General features: G+C 46.0%; 1 protein-coding gene across 1 annotated transcript in view; it reads right to left on the reverse strand.

Moving 5' to 3' along the window:
- The window catches only part of LOC118707925 (O-acyltransferase like protein), a 41,271-nt gene that overhangs the window by 13,122 nt on the left and 12,615 nt on the right, over nucleotides 1-15,534 (reverse strand). The window contains exons 4-8 of the mRNA XM_045574626.1: nucleotides 14,733-14,874; nucleotides 13,323-13,555; nucleotides 9,565-9,744; nucleotides 8,677-8,779; nucleotides 1,642-1,743 (exon numbers count right to left, since the gene is read on the reverse strand). Of these exons, the coding sequence (XP_045430582.1) occupies nucleotides 1,642-1,743; nucleotides 8,677-8,779; nucleotides 9,565-9,744; nucleotides 13,323-13,555; nucleotides 14,733-14,874 (760 nt within the window). The remainder of the gene's footprint in view (nucleotides 1-1,641; nucleotides 1,744-8,676; nucleotides 8,780-9,564; nucleotides 9,745-13,322; nucleotides 13,556-14,732; nucleotides 14,875-15,534) is intronic.

Genomic DNA, 15,534 nt, shown 5'->3' on the forward strand with positions numbered 1-15,534 from the left:
CAGTGCTGTGCCGGGTTGGGCTCACTCTCTTCCTGGTCCAACCTGGCACTCTTCCAGACCCCCCTACCTCAAGAATGCCACCATCTGCCATGCTACTCTGGCCAGAAAATGTGTCCTTGACTTGCCCTCTCTGCATTCCCGCTGCCCAACACCACCCTGACTCCTGCTCTCCTGTTACATAGTGCAGTCATTTACTCACTGGGGTCCTTGCTTCCACTGTGCCCTGTAATGCCTCACTGCTCCTCACTCCCTACTTCAGCTCTCCCTGCCCCTCACCATGACTTTATCTGCCTCCTCGATCCCCAGCTCCAGGATCTTTCCTCTGAAGCAAGTTTACCAGGTGGAACACACCATGCCATTGAGTCCCCCCTGCAAACCCTAACCACCCATCTTATCACTGCGCCCTTGGCCTGAATCCAGTCCCTCTTTTCCACAAGACCTCAGGGCAAGGCAGACTACTTGACCCTGTGCCTCACACCCAAGTGATATTGACAGAAGCAGCATTCTGTCCTCCCCAGGATGAGGGATAGACTTGATAGAGCTTGTAAAAAACAACACATCTATGGTGGAAAGGAATCACTAAAGGTCTACTCCTTAGCTTGTACTCATTCTTAGCCTATTTACAGGTAAAATTAAAAGGTGTAAATAATGATAACAACAGTAACAAGGATAACTTACTTTTCTAAGTTCTTTACATACATTAGCTCATTTAATCCTCACGAGAGGCCAATGAAGGGATGTCATTATTCTCTCCACTTTTGAGATGAGAAAAGTCAAGCACAGAGAGGTTGTAACACTTGTTCAAAGTCACGCAGCTAGGAGGTGATGGAACCAGAAAGCAAGCCTGGCAAACTAGAGAATCAGATATTACCCACTAGATTTTATTAGCACAGATTGTTTCAATACTCCCCTTCCTATTTCATGAGAGTGCAGTGTGACAAGAAGGGCATGGGTCATGAGTAATGAGAGCAGGGCTCTAGTTCAGCACCAAGTTGATTCAGAAAATATATAAAGGAAGGGATTGGGGTCCATGAGTTGAAGGGCCTTTTCTGCCTAAACTTAGATGGTCTCATTGCACACCTGCTGCTCCATCACACTGGTTTCATATTTTGTCCCAATAGTGTCATCCTTCTGCTCCAACCAATCACACATTCGCAAGGATCACCAGCCGGCTTCCTTCTCAGCAGAGCAACTATTGTTCCAAGGGCCAACCAGCCCCTCTCCTGGCTGTATCTTATTTTATCTTTATCATTACCATTAGCACTCTTACTCACAGGATCCAATTATTACCAATTTGTAGGAGCCATACAAATTCTCCTGTTGAATGTGAGTCCATGACAATCTGATAGTACATTGATTGAAATTTGATGCCCATCAGCTAACGAATAAGGATGTTTTTGCTGGTTTAATATACCTCAAATTTTATTAGGACCAACACCATAAAAACTGGAATCTTCTACTGGCAAAAGCCATTAAAGCCAGCAAAAAAACAAAACAAAACAAAACTGTATTTAAGGAAGAAAACAATTTATCTCCATTTATTTTTCTTTAAACATTCTTTCAAAAGAGGGTTAATAATTTTAAAAATCCTAAATTGTTACACAGCAATAGTAAATTCAGAAATTATGTAAGTAAACCTACCTTATAAGGCGACTAAAGTAGTAGCTGAGTATAACTTTGGCAGTGATTCCTTTTTCTGAAGACTGCTGCATCTTTAAAAATGACCTCGCGCTTAACCAGCCACTGAGAGAAAGAGAAGAATAGGCACAGGAACTATTTATCAGTGATAAAGCTCATTGGTTGATTAATCTGGCTTCCAAGTCAAAATAACAATCTTTTTTTTTCCTTTTTTTTTTTTTTTTTCTTATGCTGCAAGCCCATGGCCATTCACTTTGGGGTCAGCCACTTCCTCACTATGGACCCAGGCTGACGGAGCAGCCAGTCTCTCCAAGTTCACCGGTGACCATGCAGAGTTCAGGAGAATTCTGGAGGGCCTCAAACCAGCAATTACATGTCCTCACCCAGAGAAGACACGTTTAAAGCTCTCAGCATGATGGCAATACCAGGTACCACTTGGTCAGACCTAGAGATGTGGCCCACCAACCACAATGGGGCCAGGAAGTGGTATGTTGCCAACTGAGGGTGAAGAACCAGAAATACCCAGTGAACACTAGTGACTATTGTCCCAAGCATCAACCAGTGGTCTTCTGCTGTAACGCCACTAGGGTTGCTTTTGCTTTTGTTTCTGGAGCCATAGCAAACTACTTTGTAATGGTTTTTGAGTGAATAATCAAGTAGATGAATGAACAGCCCAATTAGATAAAAGAGACAATATTGCCAATCCTGCTTGCTTAATATGGAAATGAAGACTCAAAGACTGTTATGTGGGTTGCCCAAGATCCCAGTGAGAATTCTCAGCCAGCATATCCTGATGGCAAACTCATCACTCAGAACATTCCACTGAAGAAACCAAGGATATGCCTCTGAGTTAGAACTTGATGGTAAGCAAGTTTGTGAGTTTCCCAACCTTTTGACTTCATTCCAAGGATCCGATGGGTGTTTCCCTAAGGAACAAATGGATTTCCTGTGCAAAAGGCCCTGGGCGTTGGGTGGGACTTGGAAGGGATCAGGGAGGGTTGGAGAATGTTTTTATTCTCTTCCAGATAGATTTTCTTTTGAAATGCAGCGAACAGTAGCCACTATAACAGGAGCAGAATTTAAAGAGACAACTAAGAAAAGATGGTGAGATGGGGAATTAGGGAGGTTAATTCTGATTCTCACCTCCTCTGAGTTTCAGGAGAGAATCGAGGGCCTGAGCTAGCCTTTCCTTTCAGTGACTGGCTCCCCCTCCACAGCATGGTTGCTAAGCAAGCGCCAAGTCTCACTCTGTGTGCGGCCATGCACTGTCCAGCCTTCAAGTTCATGAAGACAGGACAAAGGGACGGGATGGCAGGAAAACAGGCTCTGAGCGAGACAAGTAGCTCCAGAAGATGGAGAAGAGCCAGAGACCTAAACAGGCTGGGAAAGAGTTAAGGAGGAGGGGTCAGTGAGGGGGCAAAGGGGACACCTGTAATACTTTCAGCGATAATGATAAATGTTTTTAAATCCTGCGGTAGAAATGTGACAAGTCACCCTGAGAGGTAGAAAAGGATTCTAAACGGTCACTGACTAATTATTCATATCCTTGGTTTTCCTATGTAAACCCATCAGTGACTTCTGATTCTACCTGGGGGACTTGGGTAAGTGATTTCCTTTCTAAATGTCAACTTTCTTATCTGTAAATATTGGCTGATATTGGTTCCAGCTTTATAGATTTATTGTAAGAATCATATGGGGTGGAAGATTTTAAGCACTTAGCATAAAGACCATACTAGGTATCACTATTAGTAACATTCCCATTGTTCAAGCAAAAAGTTTACTTAAAAGAATATATGCACTTCATAAAGTAATAAAGTGAAAATTGGGAGGAAAAAAAGAAAGGAAGGAAGGAAGGAAGGAAGGAAGGAAGGAAGGAAGGAAGATATATATAATTCTTTATTGATTTCTGAGAGGAAGGGAGGAGAGAGAGATAGAAACATCAATGATGAGAGAGAGTCCTTGATTGGCTGCCTCCTGCACGCCCCCCACTGGAGATCGAGCCCCAAACCCTTGGCTGTCCCCTTCAGGGAATCCAACCTGAAACCCTTCAGTCCACAGGCTGACGCTCTATCCACTGAGCCAAGCCGGCTAGGGCTGGTTCTCAGACCTTTATGGTGGCAGCTGCAGGAGAGCTTGCACCAGCCTAGGTGTCTAATTCAGGGGGTCTGAGTGGGGCCTCCAAATCTGCATTTCTAACAGGCTTCTGGATGGTGCTGGTGCCACTGTGCAGGCACCAGACTCTCAGAACCACCGATGACAGGCACAGTCCTCTCCAGGCCACAGATGAGAGAGGGGCTCAGGTCTGTTGTTTTCTTAGACATCTGCAATTTCAGAGACCTGGGTCTGTGCTTTGGATATCTCAGGGATGACCTGATGGCTTCTCTGCTGTCCCGTTTCCCCCTAATGGCCCAGGATGACCTGTGGCTTCCCTCGCCCTCCGTTCTTCCCTCCTAGTGGTTATTCTGCAGCTTGAGTGTTGGCTTAAGTTCCATCCACCCCACTCTGTCCTTGGCAGCCGCCCTCCCAGGGTTTGGAGCTCTGCCCATCAGTGCCTGCAGCATATGGTGTGGGGGTTGCCTTGTTCTTATTAGCCTCCTTTGCAGGGAACAGTGTTCTGGGCTGTGGGCGGACTTCCCTACCCTCAGGGCCACCCTGGTCTCCTGCAAGTGGGCGCCACCTGGTTAGACTCAGCTATGCCCTGTTGGAAAGTCTGGTGCCCAGGGTTCCATATCTCTGCTGGGTTTGCTGCGATGGTGGATTCTGACCCTTGCCTGTCTGGACTACTCTCTGTTGTCACCTTGGCCACCGCCTAGCATGAGCTGTTGCCCAAGTGGGCAGGTTACAGCTTACTCTGTATCTACTTTTTCTGCCTTGCCCCGAGAAGCTATCACACCAGAGTCCTGAGATGAAACAATTAAGAAATAATTTCAACAACTATTTACCGATCAGTACTATGTGCCTGGCACTGCTTTTGGCACTGGGGATAGTAGCACAGAAAACAAAATATCCTGCCTTACATTCCAGTGAAGACAGGTAAGAAAGGAAGGGGAGTGGCGGGGAAATGCAGCTAAAATAGTTAGATAAAGAGAAAATGAAGTACCGTGTTTCCCCGAAAATAAGACATCCTCCGAAAATAATACCTACGTGCAGGTTTCCTTCTGAGTGAAATATAAGGCAACCCCCTGAAAATAAGGCCCCCCTAGGCTAAACATGATTTGGTCCACTAATTCTGAAAGAAATGGAGTCACAGGAAATTCACCAGGAAATTCAGGAATTGGATTGTTATGATGATGTTCCAGAAGATGATGACATGATTATCATTGAATAAATGAGTAAATTCTTGATACTGTAGGATTCACAGTTTGTCTGGTTTGTGTTGACAACTACCGTACTACCATACCGTATACAGGCAATATATTTCCTTTATTTTCATTTAACAATAAATGTGTACCATATTCTTCTTCATGGAAAAAAAAGACATCCCCTGAAAATAAGACCTAGCGCATCTTTGGGAGCAAAAATTAATATAAGACACTGTCTTATTTTCGGGGAAACAGGGTAGAGAGTGCTGGGTGGCTCCATTTTAAATCAAGGGAAAAGAAAGGCCTTCCTGGGTAGATGCCAGTTGAGTAAACACCTGACAGAGAAGAGGGAGCAAGTCACCAGGATATTGGGGAAGTGTTACAGGAAATGAATGGTCACTAGCAATCTCCTACCATTGCTCATCAGGCTCCTTTTTTGGCCCCTCCTCTTATTTCCAGCTTCCAAAGGTGAGGACATCAGCTGTAGGATTCAGCCCTGATCTGTCTTCATGCCCCTCCCAGCACGATCTGATTCAGCCCTGTGGCTTTAAAAACCACATGTATCCCATCCACTCCAAAATTTCCATCCTCAGCCTTGACATTGCCACTGAGCTCCGGACATACAGAGCCAACTCCTTACTTAACATCTCTGCGTGGGTGTCTAAAAGGCTCCTTAATCTTAACTTGTTCAAAACAGAAAGCTTGACTTTCCTCCCAATGCCTGCTTCTCCTCGGATCTTTCCCCTGTCAACTACTACCATCACCATCTACTCAGCTATCAGCCAAAACCTAGAAGCTGTCCTCAATCCCTCTCTTCACATTTCACAACCAGTCCGTCAACAAGTTCTAACAATTCCACCTCTGAAGTGTATCTTGAGCGTGACCTTCTCTCCATCCCAGCCACCACCTCCCAGACCAAGCCTTATCACTTCTCTGAAATTCAACCGAGGACACCTGATTGATCTCCCTGCTTCCGCCTCTGCCCTTCTTAGATCTATTATTATCATGGGAGCCAGAATAATCAGTTTAAAAAGTCAGATCATATCACTTTCCACATTAAAGCAATCCAGCGACTTTCCATTTCACAAGACTCCATCCAAACTCCTTAGCTTTGCTACAAAGTCCTCGCTCCCTCCACCCACACTATGCTTGGCCTTCTTTCTGTTGTCTGTTTCCCAGATGGCTCAGGATGCCCCAGGGCCTCTCAGGCACTTTAACAAGGCTCACTCTCTCTTGCCTTAGTCCTTTGACACTAGTTGCTGCCTCTGCCTGAAACTTTCTCGTCCTGGGCCTCCTGGAGTTGGCTGCTTCTTACCACTCGGGTCTCAGATGGATCAGCCCCTCACCAGATAAACCTTCTCTAACTTCATTGAAACAAATACCCATTCTATCTCCTTCTTAGCTATTTCTTTACTGACATTTATTACTTGTTTGTTTCTTTTTTGTTTCTGTCTATTGCTGATTTCCCATGCATGTACACACACTAATGGAAGCACCATGGGAGTCCTTGTTTGTTTTATCCACTAAAGTAGCTCAGGACCTAGAATAATGCCTGGCAAATAGGCATTCACTATCAGGGGTCCTCAAACTTTTTAAATTGGGAGCCAGATCACGGTCCCTCAAAGAGCTGGAGGGCCGGTCTATATGAACTACTAATTCCTACTGTAACACCTCGGCTGCGCTCACTGCCCAAAAAACCTGGCGGGCCGGATCAGACTCCTCTGCGGGCCGCATGTGGCCCGTGGGCCATAGTTTGAAGACGCCTGCGACTAGATGGTGGCTGGATGGATGAATGATTAGCATCTGATAGAAAGAGCTGCTATGTAGCATCACCATTTCCCTGTGAAGGGATACTGAAGTCAGAAGAGGTAGAGACAGGCTAGCACCGTGGCCAAGATATAAACGCCGGAGTCAGACTGCTTGGGTTTAAATCATGGGTCCACCAGGACTATCCCCCTCAATCTCAATTCCCTCCTCTTCAAAGTGGAGATTTTTGTGCTCTATCCATACAATGGAATATTACTCAGCCATAAAAAGAAATGAAGTACTGACACACGCTACAATGTAGATCACATGTGTCAAACACAAGGCCCGCGGGCCAAATCCGTCCCGCCAGGCCTTGCAATGTGGCCCGCACCACGCTGTCATCACTGCACTCCGCTGCGTTTCCATCACAATGACAGTTTATGACTGTTCAGTAAACCATTCGGCCCGCGATTTAGGCTGGATTTTAGATTTTGGCCCCTTCTCTGATTGAGTTCGACACCCCTAATGTAGATGAACCTCAAAAACATCATGCTAAATGGCAAGAGCCAGGCACAAAAGGGCACATATTACACAATGTGCTTATATGAAACTAGAGGCCCAGTGTACAAAAATTTGTGCATGGGGTGGGGGCTGTCCCTCAGCCCAGCTTGCACTCTCTCCAATCTGGGACCCCTCAGGGATGTCTGACTGCCAGTTTAGGCCCAACCAGGGATCCTGCCTAAACTGGCAGTCAGACATCCCTCTCACAATCCAGGACTGCTGGCTCCTAACCACTTGCCTGCCTGCCAGCCTGGTCACCCCCTAACAGTCTGATTGGTTCCTAACTGCTCTCCTGCTGGCCTGGTCACCCCCAACTGCCCTCCCCTACTGGCTCGGTAACCCCCAGCTGCCCTCCCCTGCAGACTCAGTTGCACCCAACTGCCCTCCCCTGCAGGCCTGGTCACCCCTAACTGTTCTCCCCTGCTAGCCTGGTTGCCCCCAATTGCCCTCCCTTGCAGGCATGGTCATCCCTAACTGCCTTCCTCTGCTGTCCTGGTCGCCCACAACTACCCTCCCCTGCCAGCAATCTTGTGATGGCCATCTTTGACCACATGGAAGCGGCCATCTTTGATCACATGGGGCAGCCATCTTTGATCATATGGGGACAGCCATGTTGTGCGAGGGTGTGAGGGTCAATTTGCATATCACCTCTTTATTATATAGGATAGCGGAAATAGGTAAGTCCATTGATACAGGAAACAGATTTCCAGAAATGAAGGGGAGGGGATATTGGGCAGTAACTTCTCAATGGGCATGAGGTTTCCTTTGGAGATGATGAAAATGTTTGGAACTAGATAAAAATGGTGGTTGTACCTCATTGTAAATGTGCTAAATGCCACTAAATTGTTTACTCTAAGTGGTCAATTTTATGTTATGTGAATTTTACCTCAACTAAAAATATGGGGATTTTAACAATGGCCCCTACTGTGCAGGGACATCATGAGGATTAACAGAGATGCTGCTGCAAAGCATGTCATGAGGTACCTGACATTTACCAAACAGCTAAGAAATTTTACCACTCAGTAGTTATCTTACATAGACATAGCTTTATGGAACATCATTTTCTTTTCTTGTTTCACATTTTACCATGATGAGAACTGGAAACTTTATCATGGATTTGCCTCAGGTCACGAACCATAATTTGAGAGCCACTGAAGTAAACAGTTTTGAGAAATATAATCACCTTTTGTAAAAAGCCCCCTTTAAAGAGCCAGCCTGGTTCTTTTAGTAAGCTGAAAACACAAAGAGGAGGAGCTTGTGGCAGCAGTGCTGTGCCGAGATGGACAGGAGCCAAGAGCCGGTGAGCAAATGTGAGCCATTCAGTTTTTCTCACTAAAGTGAGGATGACAACGCATACCCCTCTTTCTCCCTCCCCCACTCCCTCCAACAAGCAGCAACAGGCATGACAGCAGGAAAAACACCGTATTACCTGATCAGGAAGAATGTATCAACCCCAAGATAGAATGGGCCACTCCGAGAATAAAGGTAGAGTGGGTTTTTAAGCACTCTGGCTTTCCACTCAAGCACATTATCTGTAACAAACATAAAAAACTGTGTCTATTGATTTAATAGCAAAAAAAAAATAAAAAATAAAAAAAATCATGTGCTTTATCTTCTCAGAAAAAAAACAAGAGAAACACATTCCATTTTCAGTTGTATTGGGAGGGTGTCATGTATCCCCATCATTCACTTATGAGGGGATCTTGGATCAAAAAGAAAAGGGAGGAGATGGAGGTACCTCATTGTAACTAAGGCTCTGCGCACCCCTGTGCTCTCCGTGGCCTCAGCCCCTTAGGACTACAGCAGTATCACCTGCTCATGGGCCCGTGCAGATCTCTGGGAGGTTCTTCAGACCCCTCTCAGCTGCCCCCCAACTCTGATGCATGCATCTGGCCCCCGGGGGAACAGTACCCCCGGGAGAGTACTTGATGGGAGTGATTCGGGGAAAGGTCAAGAAACATTGACTTGACTAATGCACAGTACTTATCTACGCTTGCCTGTTTTTCCAGGAGAAAAAAAAAAAAATGTCAGTTTCCGGCATCATTAATCATGATGAGAGGGAGCCCAGCTGTTTGGACAATGAAAATACAATCTCAGGTATCACTCTTCACTTGGCAGCCAGGTGCCTGATTTATACCCTGGAGGAGGCAAAGCAGCCACTGGACACTGGCCTGGAAAACTCATTTATGGGAAGTTCTGGCCACATCTCTAGACCAGAGGAAAGCTGTGGCCTCCCATCCTATGGCCCAACGTGCTCCGCTCGCACAAACATGCTGTCCTCCTTGACTGCTCTCAGAGGCCCATCAGTTCTCCGCACCCAGCGACAGCCATGCGGTCATCTGGCTGGTGTGCCCCGACATGATCCACAGGAGACTCAGGACTCGGATGCCATTCAGGGCAGAGCACGTGCTTCCTGATGCCGTGGTGGTCCAGATGGCTGGCACATTCTTCTGCCAAGAGAAGCATCTCAGAGCCTGGTCCACAGCTCCTAGACATCCTAGGTGAGAGCAGAGGTGTCACTGTCCCCCTGAAAGTAAGACCAACCCACATGCTGCTCCACTAACAGAAACCAAAACACATACCAGTGATCGTGGCTGTCCCCAAATGATCCCTCATTGTAGTCCTGGACCGCCCACCTCAATTCTCCATTGTCCCCTCTGGATCTGTATGTGGACCCCTGGACTTAGTCTCCTTCCCCAATGAACCCTGACTTCGCCTGACAGACATGACTTAAGGTTGGTGCCCACACTGGCCTTGCACAGAAGACACTGCCCAGGTTCAGGCCCCAGGATGCCAAGGCCTGACTAAAAAGTGTTGGGGGAGGGGAACTTAGACATTATTAAGAAAGCACATCAGGGCAGCATTTTGCTGGAAATGGCATCCCTGGTCCTCTCCCAAGGATGAATCACTTACAAATAACATTGCTGCCTGTCAAGGTACAGGTATGAAAACAGAGGTAAGGGTGCAGGTCGTATGTGAGGTATTCCTGGCCCTGAGTCTGGCTATCACTTCCTAACTCTGTGACTTCTGGCAAGTGAATTAACTTCTCTGTCCTACATTTCCACATCTGCAAATGGGGAATCAAAGTAGATCTTCAATCATAGGATTATTATGAAGAACAAATGAATTAATATCATAGTTACTAGGCTCACTATTTTAAGCCCTGTTGCTTTAAGAATAGTTCATCCCTTCTACTTAATTTATTCCCTGCATTTTTTCCATTTCAATGGAACTCATCATGAGAGCCAATTAAGTGGCTAGAACTGTGGAACAGAAGTCTGAAAAGCTCAAGCTGCCTCCAAGAGACTCTGATTTTCTCCCAGAGTCTCTTGGTACCTTAACCTTGGTACCTTAAACATTGTGGGCATCAGAAATCCTTGCAGAATTCAAACTTATTCACAAGGGACCAAGCTGTGGAAATCCAAAGCAAGTTCTTAAAATGGAAGAATATAATTGCCTAACGTTTTGAGGTTCCAGCCATAACTATGCGTTTTCCCACTGGAGTTGCTCTCAAATGTGCACGCAGCTCAGTCTCTCATTAGGAGAGCTTTTCACTCCGCAGCAATTGGCAGAGCCCCGGCACAATGAATCACCCTACACCAGAGCCCCGTGGCTCCCCTCAGCGCCCCAAGGAGCCACAGCCTGCAGGGCAAGACGCAGGATCTGGGCTAGACTCCCACCAAGTTTCTTAGCCTCACTGGGCCTGCTCCCTCCCTTTTAAATTTAGCACAATTTTTGGCAGGGTTCTTGTGAAGATTCAAGAACGTTTGTCAAACATCTGGCCCAGCGCCTAACTTGGCAAGCAAATACTGAATACATTTTGCTATCATTACTTCTATTTTCATCTACTTGTGGGTCACACTTAACTAGCAACAGCTTATAAAATCTGAAAATAACTGCTCACTAGGGAAGACGGCCTCTCTGAGCGCCATTCCCTAGCTCAGAAGTGGAGAGCCGCGGCAGCCCTTCCAGTCTCTCAGATATTCCTGGGGGCCCACTGTAAGCCAGGAACTCACAGCAGGAGCCCTGACCGCCAGGGGCAGTAGCTACAGCTCTTTACTTTATGAAAATATCCTCGAACACTCGCTCATTTTTTCTCATCTAAATGGTAAAGGATGGCTCCTGTAACAGGAAACCATCCTGAGCAAATGCAGGGATTATTCAGAGGATAAAGAAGCAGGAATCTGAAATGCCCAGTCTGGCTCCAAACCTCCAGAAGACAAGGGTTTTATGTTGATCTGACTCACTGGTGAGTGTGAAAGTGGAGAGAAAAAAGTGCTGGACCCTAAGGGCCTCTCCATCTCGAGTCCTATTTTCAAGCATTCAGGAATATGATATTTTGCTCCGATGGCATGAAATGACAAAAAAAAAAAAAAAAAAAAAATTGCTATAGCAACAGAACACGGAAACCCCCCAGTCTGAGGCCACAGTTTAATGTAGCTGTTAAAAAGCTAAAAACCTTTGGTTTCCCCATCAAAAAGTGTCATTTTGGGTGAAGAAGCTAAAGTTTTAGTAACCAATTCCTGATACCATCCTGTGATCTGGTCTTTAAAAGCAAGGCTCTTGGGACGGCCTCCTACCAATGACCAGCAATGGTGGGCGAGGATAACTGTAGGCCCCCTCAGTGTGACAGAAGCTTGCAGATGGTCCCTGGAACCTACTGGACCTCAGTGGGGTCAGCGTATCCAAGACCCCTTCCCCCACACCCCTTCCTGACATAACTGAAAAGATGAGGAAAAGAACAACAAATTAGGAGGACGTAAGTACAATACATCATCTCATTTAAGTCCTTCAACAAATCTCATTCTGTGCCCCCATTTTACACAAGTGGAAACCGAGGCTCCTAGAGGTCAAACAACATGACCCAGGGCAGAGTTAGAAACCAGGCAAGTGTGAATGGGGACTAAGCTTGAGCTCTTTTTGCCACTCCCACTGTGGAACTTTCTACAGGGCAGCTAGCTGGTCATGTAAGAAACAATTGAGGGGTTCTGAGCCTTGAGGGAGGTCATCATAACTGTCCCCAAAATCTGATGGGGCTGCAATTGAAACAAGAAAGCATTAGATTTATTTTCTGAGACCCCAGAGGGCCAAACCAAGACCCACGGGTCAAAAACACAGGACAGCAGGGACTGACTCCACAGAAGCCTATCACCAAACACTTCCCATCATGATATCACCATGGGGTCACTGGGAGCCTCAGGACTGGTAGCCGGCTTCTGATCTGGGGACTACAAACATGTTTTTCATTGTTTTTCTTCTTGTTGGGGTTTTTTGTTGATGTTGCTATTGTTTTTGTTTTTGCCTGGAGATCCAACAGAATCTGATAAAATCATGACTACACCTTTCCTGAAGCCACTTTCTTACATATTCATATTTTTCTGGTCCATTCATTGAAATTTTGTTTTACTTTTATTCCCCTGATTGGAATAAAGGAGGGATAATTGTGTAGACGTACAGGGGCCTTGCCAAAAATTATATCATATGTTCTACAGGATTTGCATGACAAGGCTGTTCTCGTTTCAGGGTGTGTGTGTGTGTGTGTGTGTGTGTGTGTGTGTGTTCTCTTAGCCTCGCCATATGGGCAGGAGGAAATGAAGGCATTGTTCCTGATTTTTTAACTTAGGCACAGCAGTGTGACTCATTATCCACTTCTGGCTCAGATACACTCTGCCGTGTTTTAATCAGCTGTACTGCATACTCACTGCCCTGGCTCCGTGCACATGTAAACCATGTACTTTGGCCATGAGTCACCCGTGAACTGTGACATTGGAAACAGACATTGAGATCCTGGAACTATTCGTTAGAGCATCACCACAGAGGAACCCAAGATCTGTGCTGACCCAGTCTTGGAGTAGCACAAAAACACTGGATAATTGTGCCCGGGAAACAAAGCAGCATTTTTAGCGACCTCGCCGCGGCACCCCAGGGGACACAAAGCCTGAATAGTGAGCAGCAGAGACCCACCCTCCACGCCGCACTCAAGTTGCTGGCTTCGCCACACTTAGCACTGGGGGAATTCTTTTCCAGTTCTGTACTCATCTAAGTCACCTCTCATGAGTTTATTAAAATGCTTACTTTTTCCTCTGCTCGGGGTTCCTGAGAGAATAGCCAGGCTGCCGGGCCACTGGATTCTGCTTTCGCTCCTCTCTGACCCTCTCAAAGGCAGGCTCCCGTAAGTGGCTGACTGTGCCCCGGGTGTGGAGGACGCCCCAGGTGTGGAGGACGCCCCGCGGTCTGACCCCCAGGCCCTGGCTGCCACATACGCAGTTCCAGCCAGAGGAAGGGCGAGGCCGAGCAGGGTGAAAAACCTGCAGGGAGAAGAACTCCATGTACGGCCACGCCTTCACTCACCCCAACACCACAGCACAAGGACCCAGTAAGGTGCAGAGAAAACAGCCCAGCAAACACAATACCACTCCAGGCCCTTGCTGGAAGGCAGGTTAATCTTTAACATTTTTAAGGATTAGAAGTAGTTTTCTAAGAATAAATACATGAAAGTAATTACAAAGTAAAAGATCAATGGATTTCACTAAAGTTCTTATTATAATTATAAAAAAAGCAATAATCAAACATCAGTAAAAACATCAGAAGATACTTGCAGCTGATACCACTAAGGATTCACATTCTTTATCTATAAAACTAACCTTAAAAATCCATACGCACCCAAATAACACACTCATGGAAAAGGGAGAGGAGACTAAATAGCAGATAAATAAACTTGGGCGGGGGTCATTTTCAATTTTTAAAAATATAAATTAAACCAACTGATTTATCTTTCAAATTGATACAGTTTTTATAAAGGTGTGGCTCTGTTCATTTATCATTGTCCTATGCACCCAGAGATCACTAGTTCAATTCCTGGACAGGGCACATGCTGGGTTTCAGGCTCAATCCCCAGTAGGCGGGCATGCAGAGGCAGCCAATCCATGTTTCTCTCTCCCTCTCCCTTCCTCTCTAAAATCAATTAAAAAAAAATGTTTTTCAAGTAGCTTTGGATGCTACTTAAAAAGAGTGACAGGGTGATGAAACAGGCACCGATGTCTCCTAGCAGGAGGCAGTGTAGGTGAAGTTTTCAGGAAAGCACCTTATCAAATGATTCGAGCTATGAGCCAGCAATTCCATTAGTTTCTCCTAATGTGCAAGGCAGGATGCAAACAGGAAGTAGCCTGCAAGATTGCTGAGGTGCTTGTGAAAGCAGCCAGGCCTCAAATAAGAGACACACACTTTCAGTTGTCACGTGATAGGACCAGGAGGATTTGGGGACCCAATACATTTCTCAGTGGTTCTTAAACCCAATCTCTTTTGGGTGTGACTATCCTTCCTCTTGAACACCTGCATTTTCTTGTTTACGGTCAATGGTGACCTCCCTGCACATGGAGCCTGGGCCAGTCATCACTCAATGACTGAGAATCCAAGGTGAGTGGACGTTGGTAAAACAGCCCCAACATACACATCCCAACAGGGTCCCACAGATGCCATACTCACAGACACACGACAGCAAAATTGTCGAGGGGGAACATTCCGGCAGCACATCTGGCCACACCCCCTTCAGGCAGGGATGATGCATTAATTGTAAAGAGAGAGAGAGAAGGAGCCAAAAATGAAGCATTTCTGAATCTTAAAATACCTACCAAGACAAAAAACAAAAACAAACAAACAAACAAAAGGATTGTATTAATAAGACTTTAGTTACCAAAAATACTTTATACTTTTCCAAGGGTTTTCATATCTCTTATTTCAAAACAAAATTTTGACATCAAAAAGGGCAGCTGGCTTTTAATAGCTCTGATTGACAGATGGATGGGGGAAATGGGGTACAACGATGCAGAAACTCACAAGAACTAGGAACGCTGAGGCCAGCTGGAGGATCATGGCTCTCCTGACTTCTCTGCCCAGACTCCCTCAACCTTCCTAGCCCGCGGCGCTGGGAATGAGCGTCCTAAGGAGCATTCATCGCCAAGCTCAAATCTATTTGTGAACAGGTCCCCACAAGAGCGGTAAATGCACTATGACCGTGGTCGGCAAACTGCAGCTTACGAGTCACATGCAGGCTCTTTGGCCCCTTGAGTGTGGCTCTTCCACAAAATACCACAGCCTGGGCAAGTCTATTTTGAAGAAGTAGCGTTAGAAGAAGTTTAAGTTTAAAAAATTTGGCTCTCAAAAGAAATTTCAGTTGTTGAACTGTTGATATTTGGCTCTGTTAACTAATGAGTTTGCCGACCACTGCACATGAGATGGAATGACATGATGGAAGTCCACAATGTGATGGAGAAAGGTACTGTCTGAA

The sequence above is a fragment of the Pipistrellus kuhlii genome, unplaced genomic scaffold, assembly GCF_014108245.1.
Source record: "Pipistrellus kuhlii isolate mPipKuh1 unplaced genomic scaffold, mPipKuh1.p scaffold_m20_p_6, whole genome shotgun sequence".
NCBI lineage: Eukaryota > Metazoa > Chordata > Mammalia > Chiroptera > Vespertilionidae > Pipistrellus > Pipistrellus kuhlii.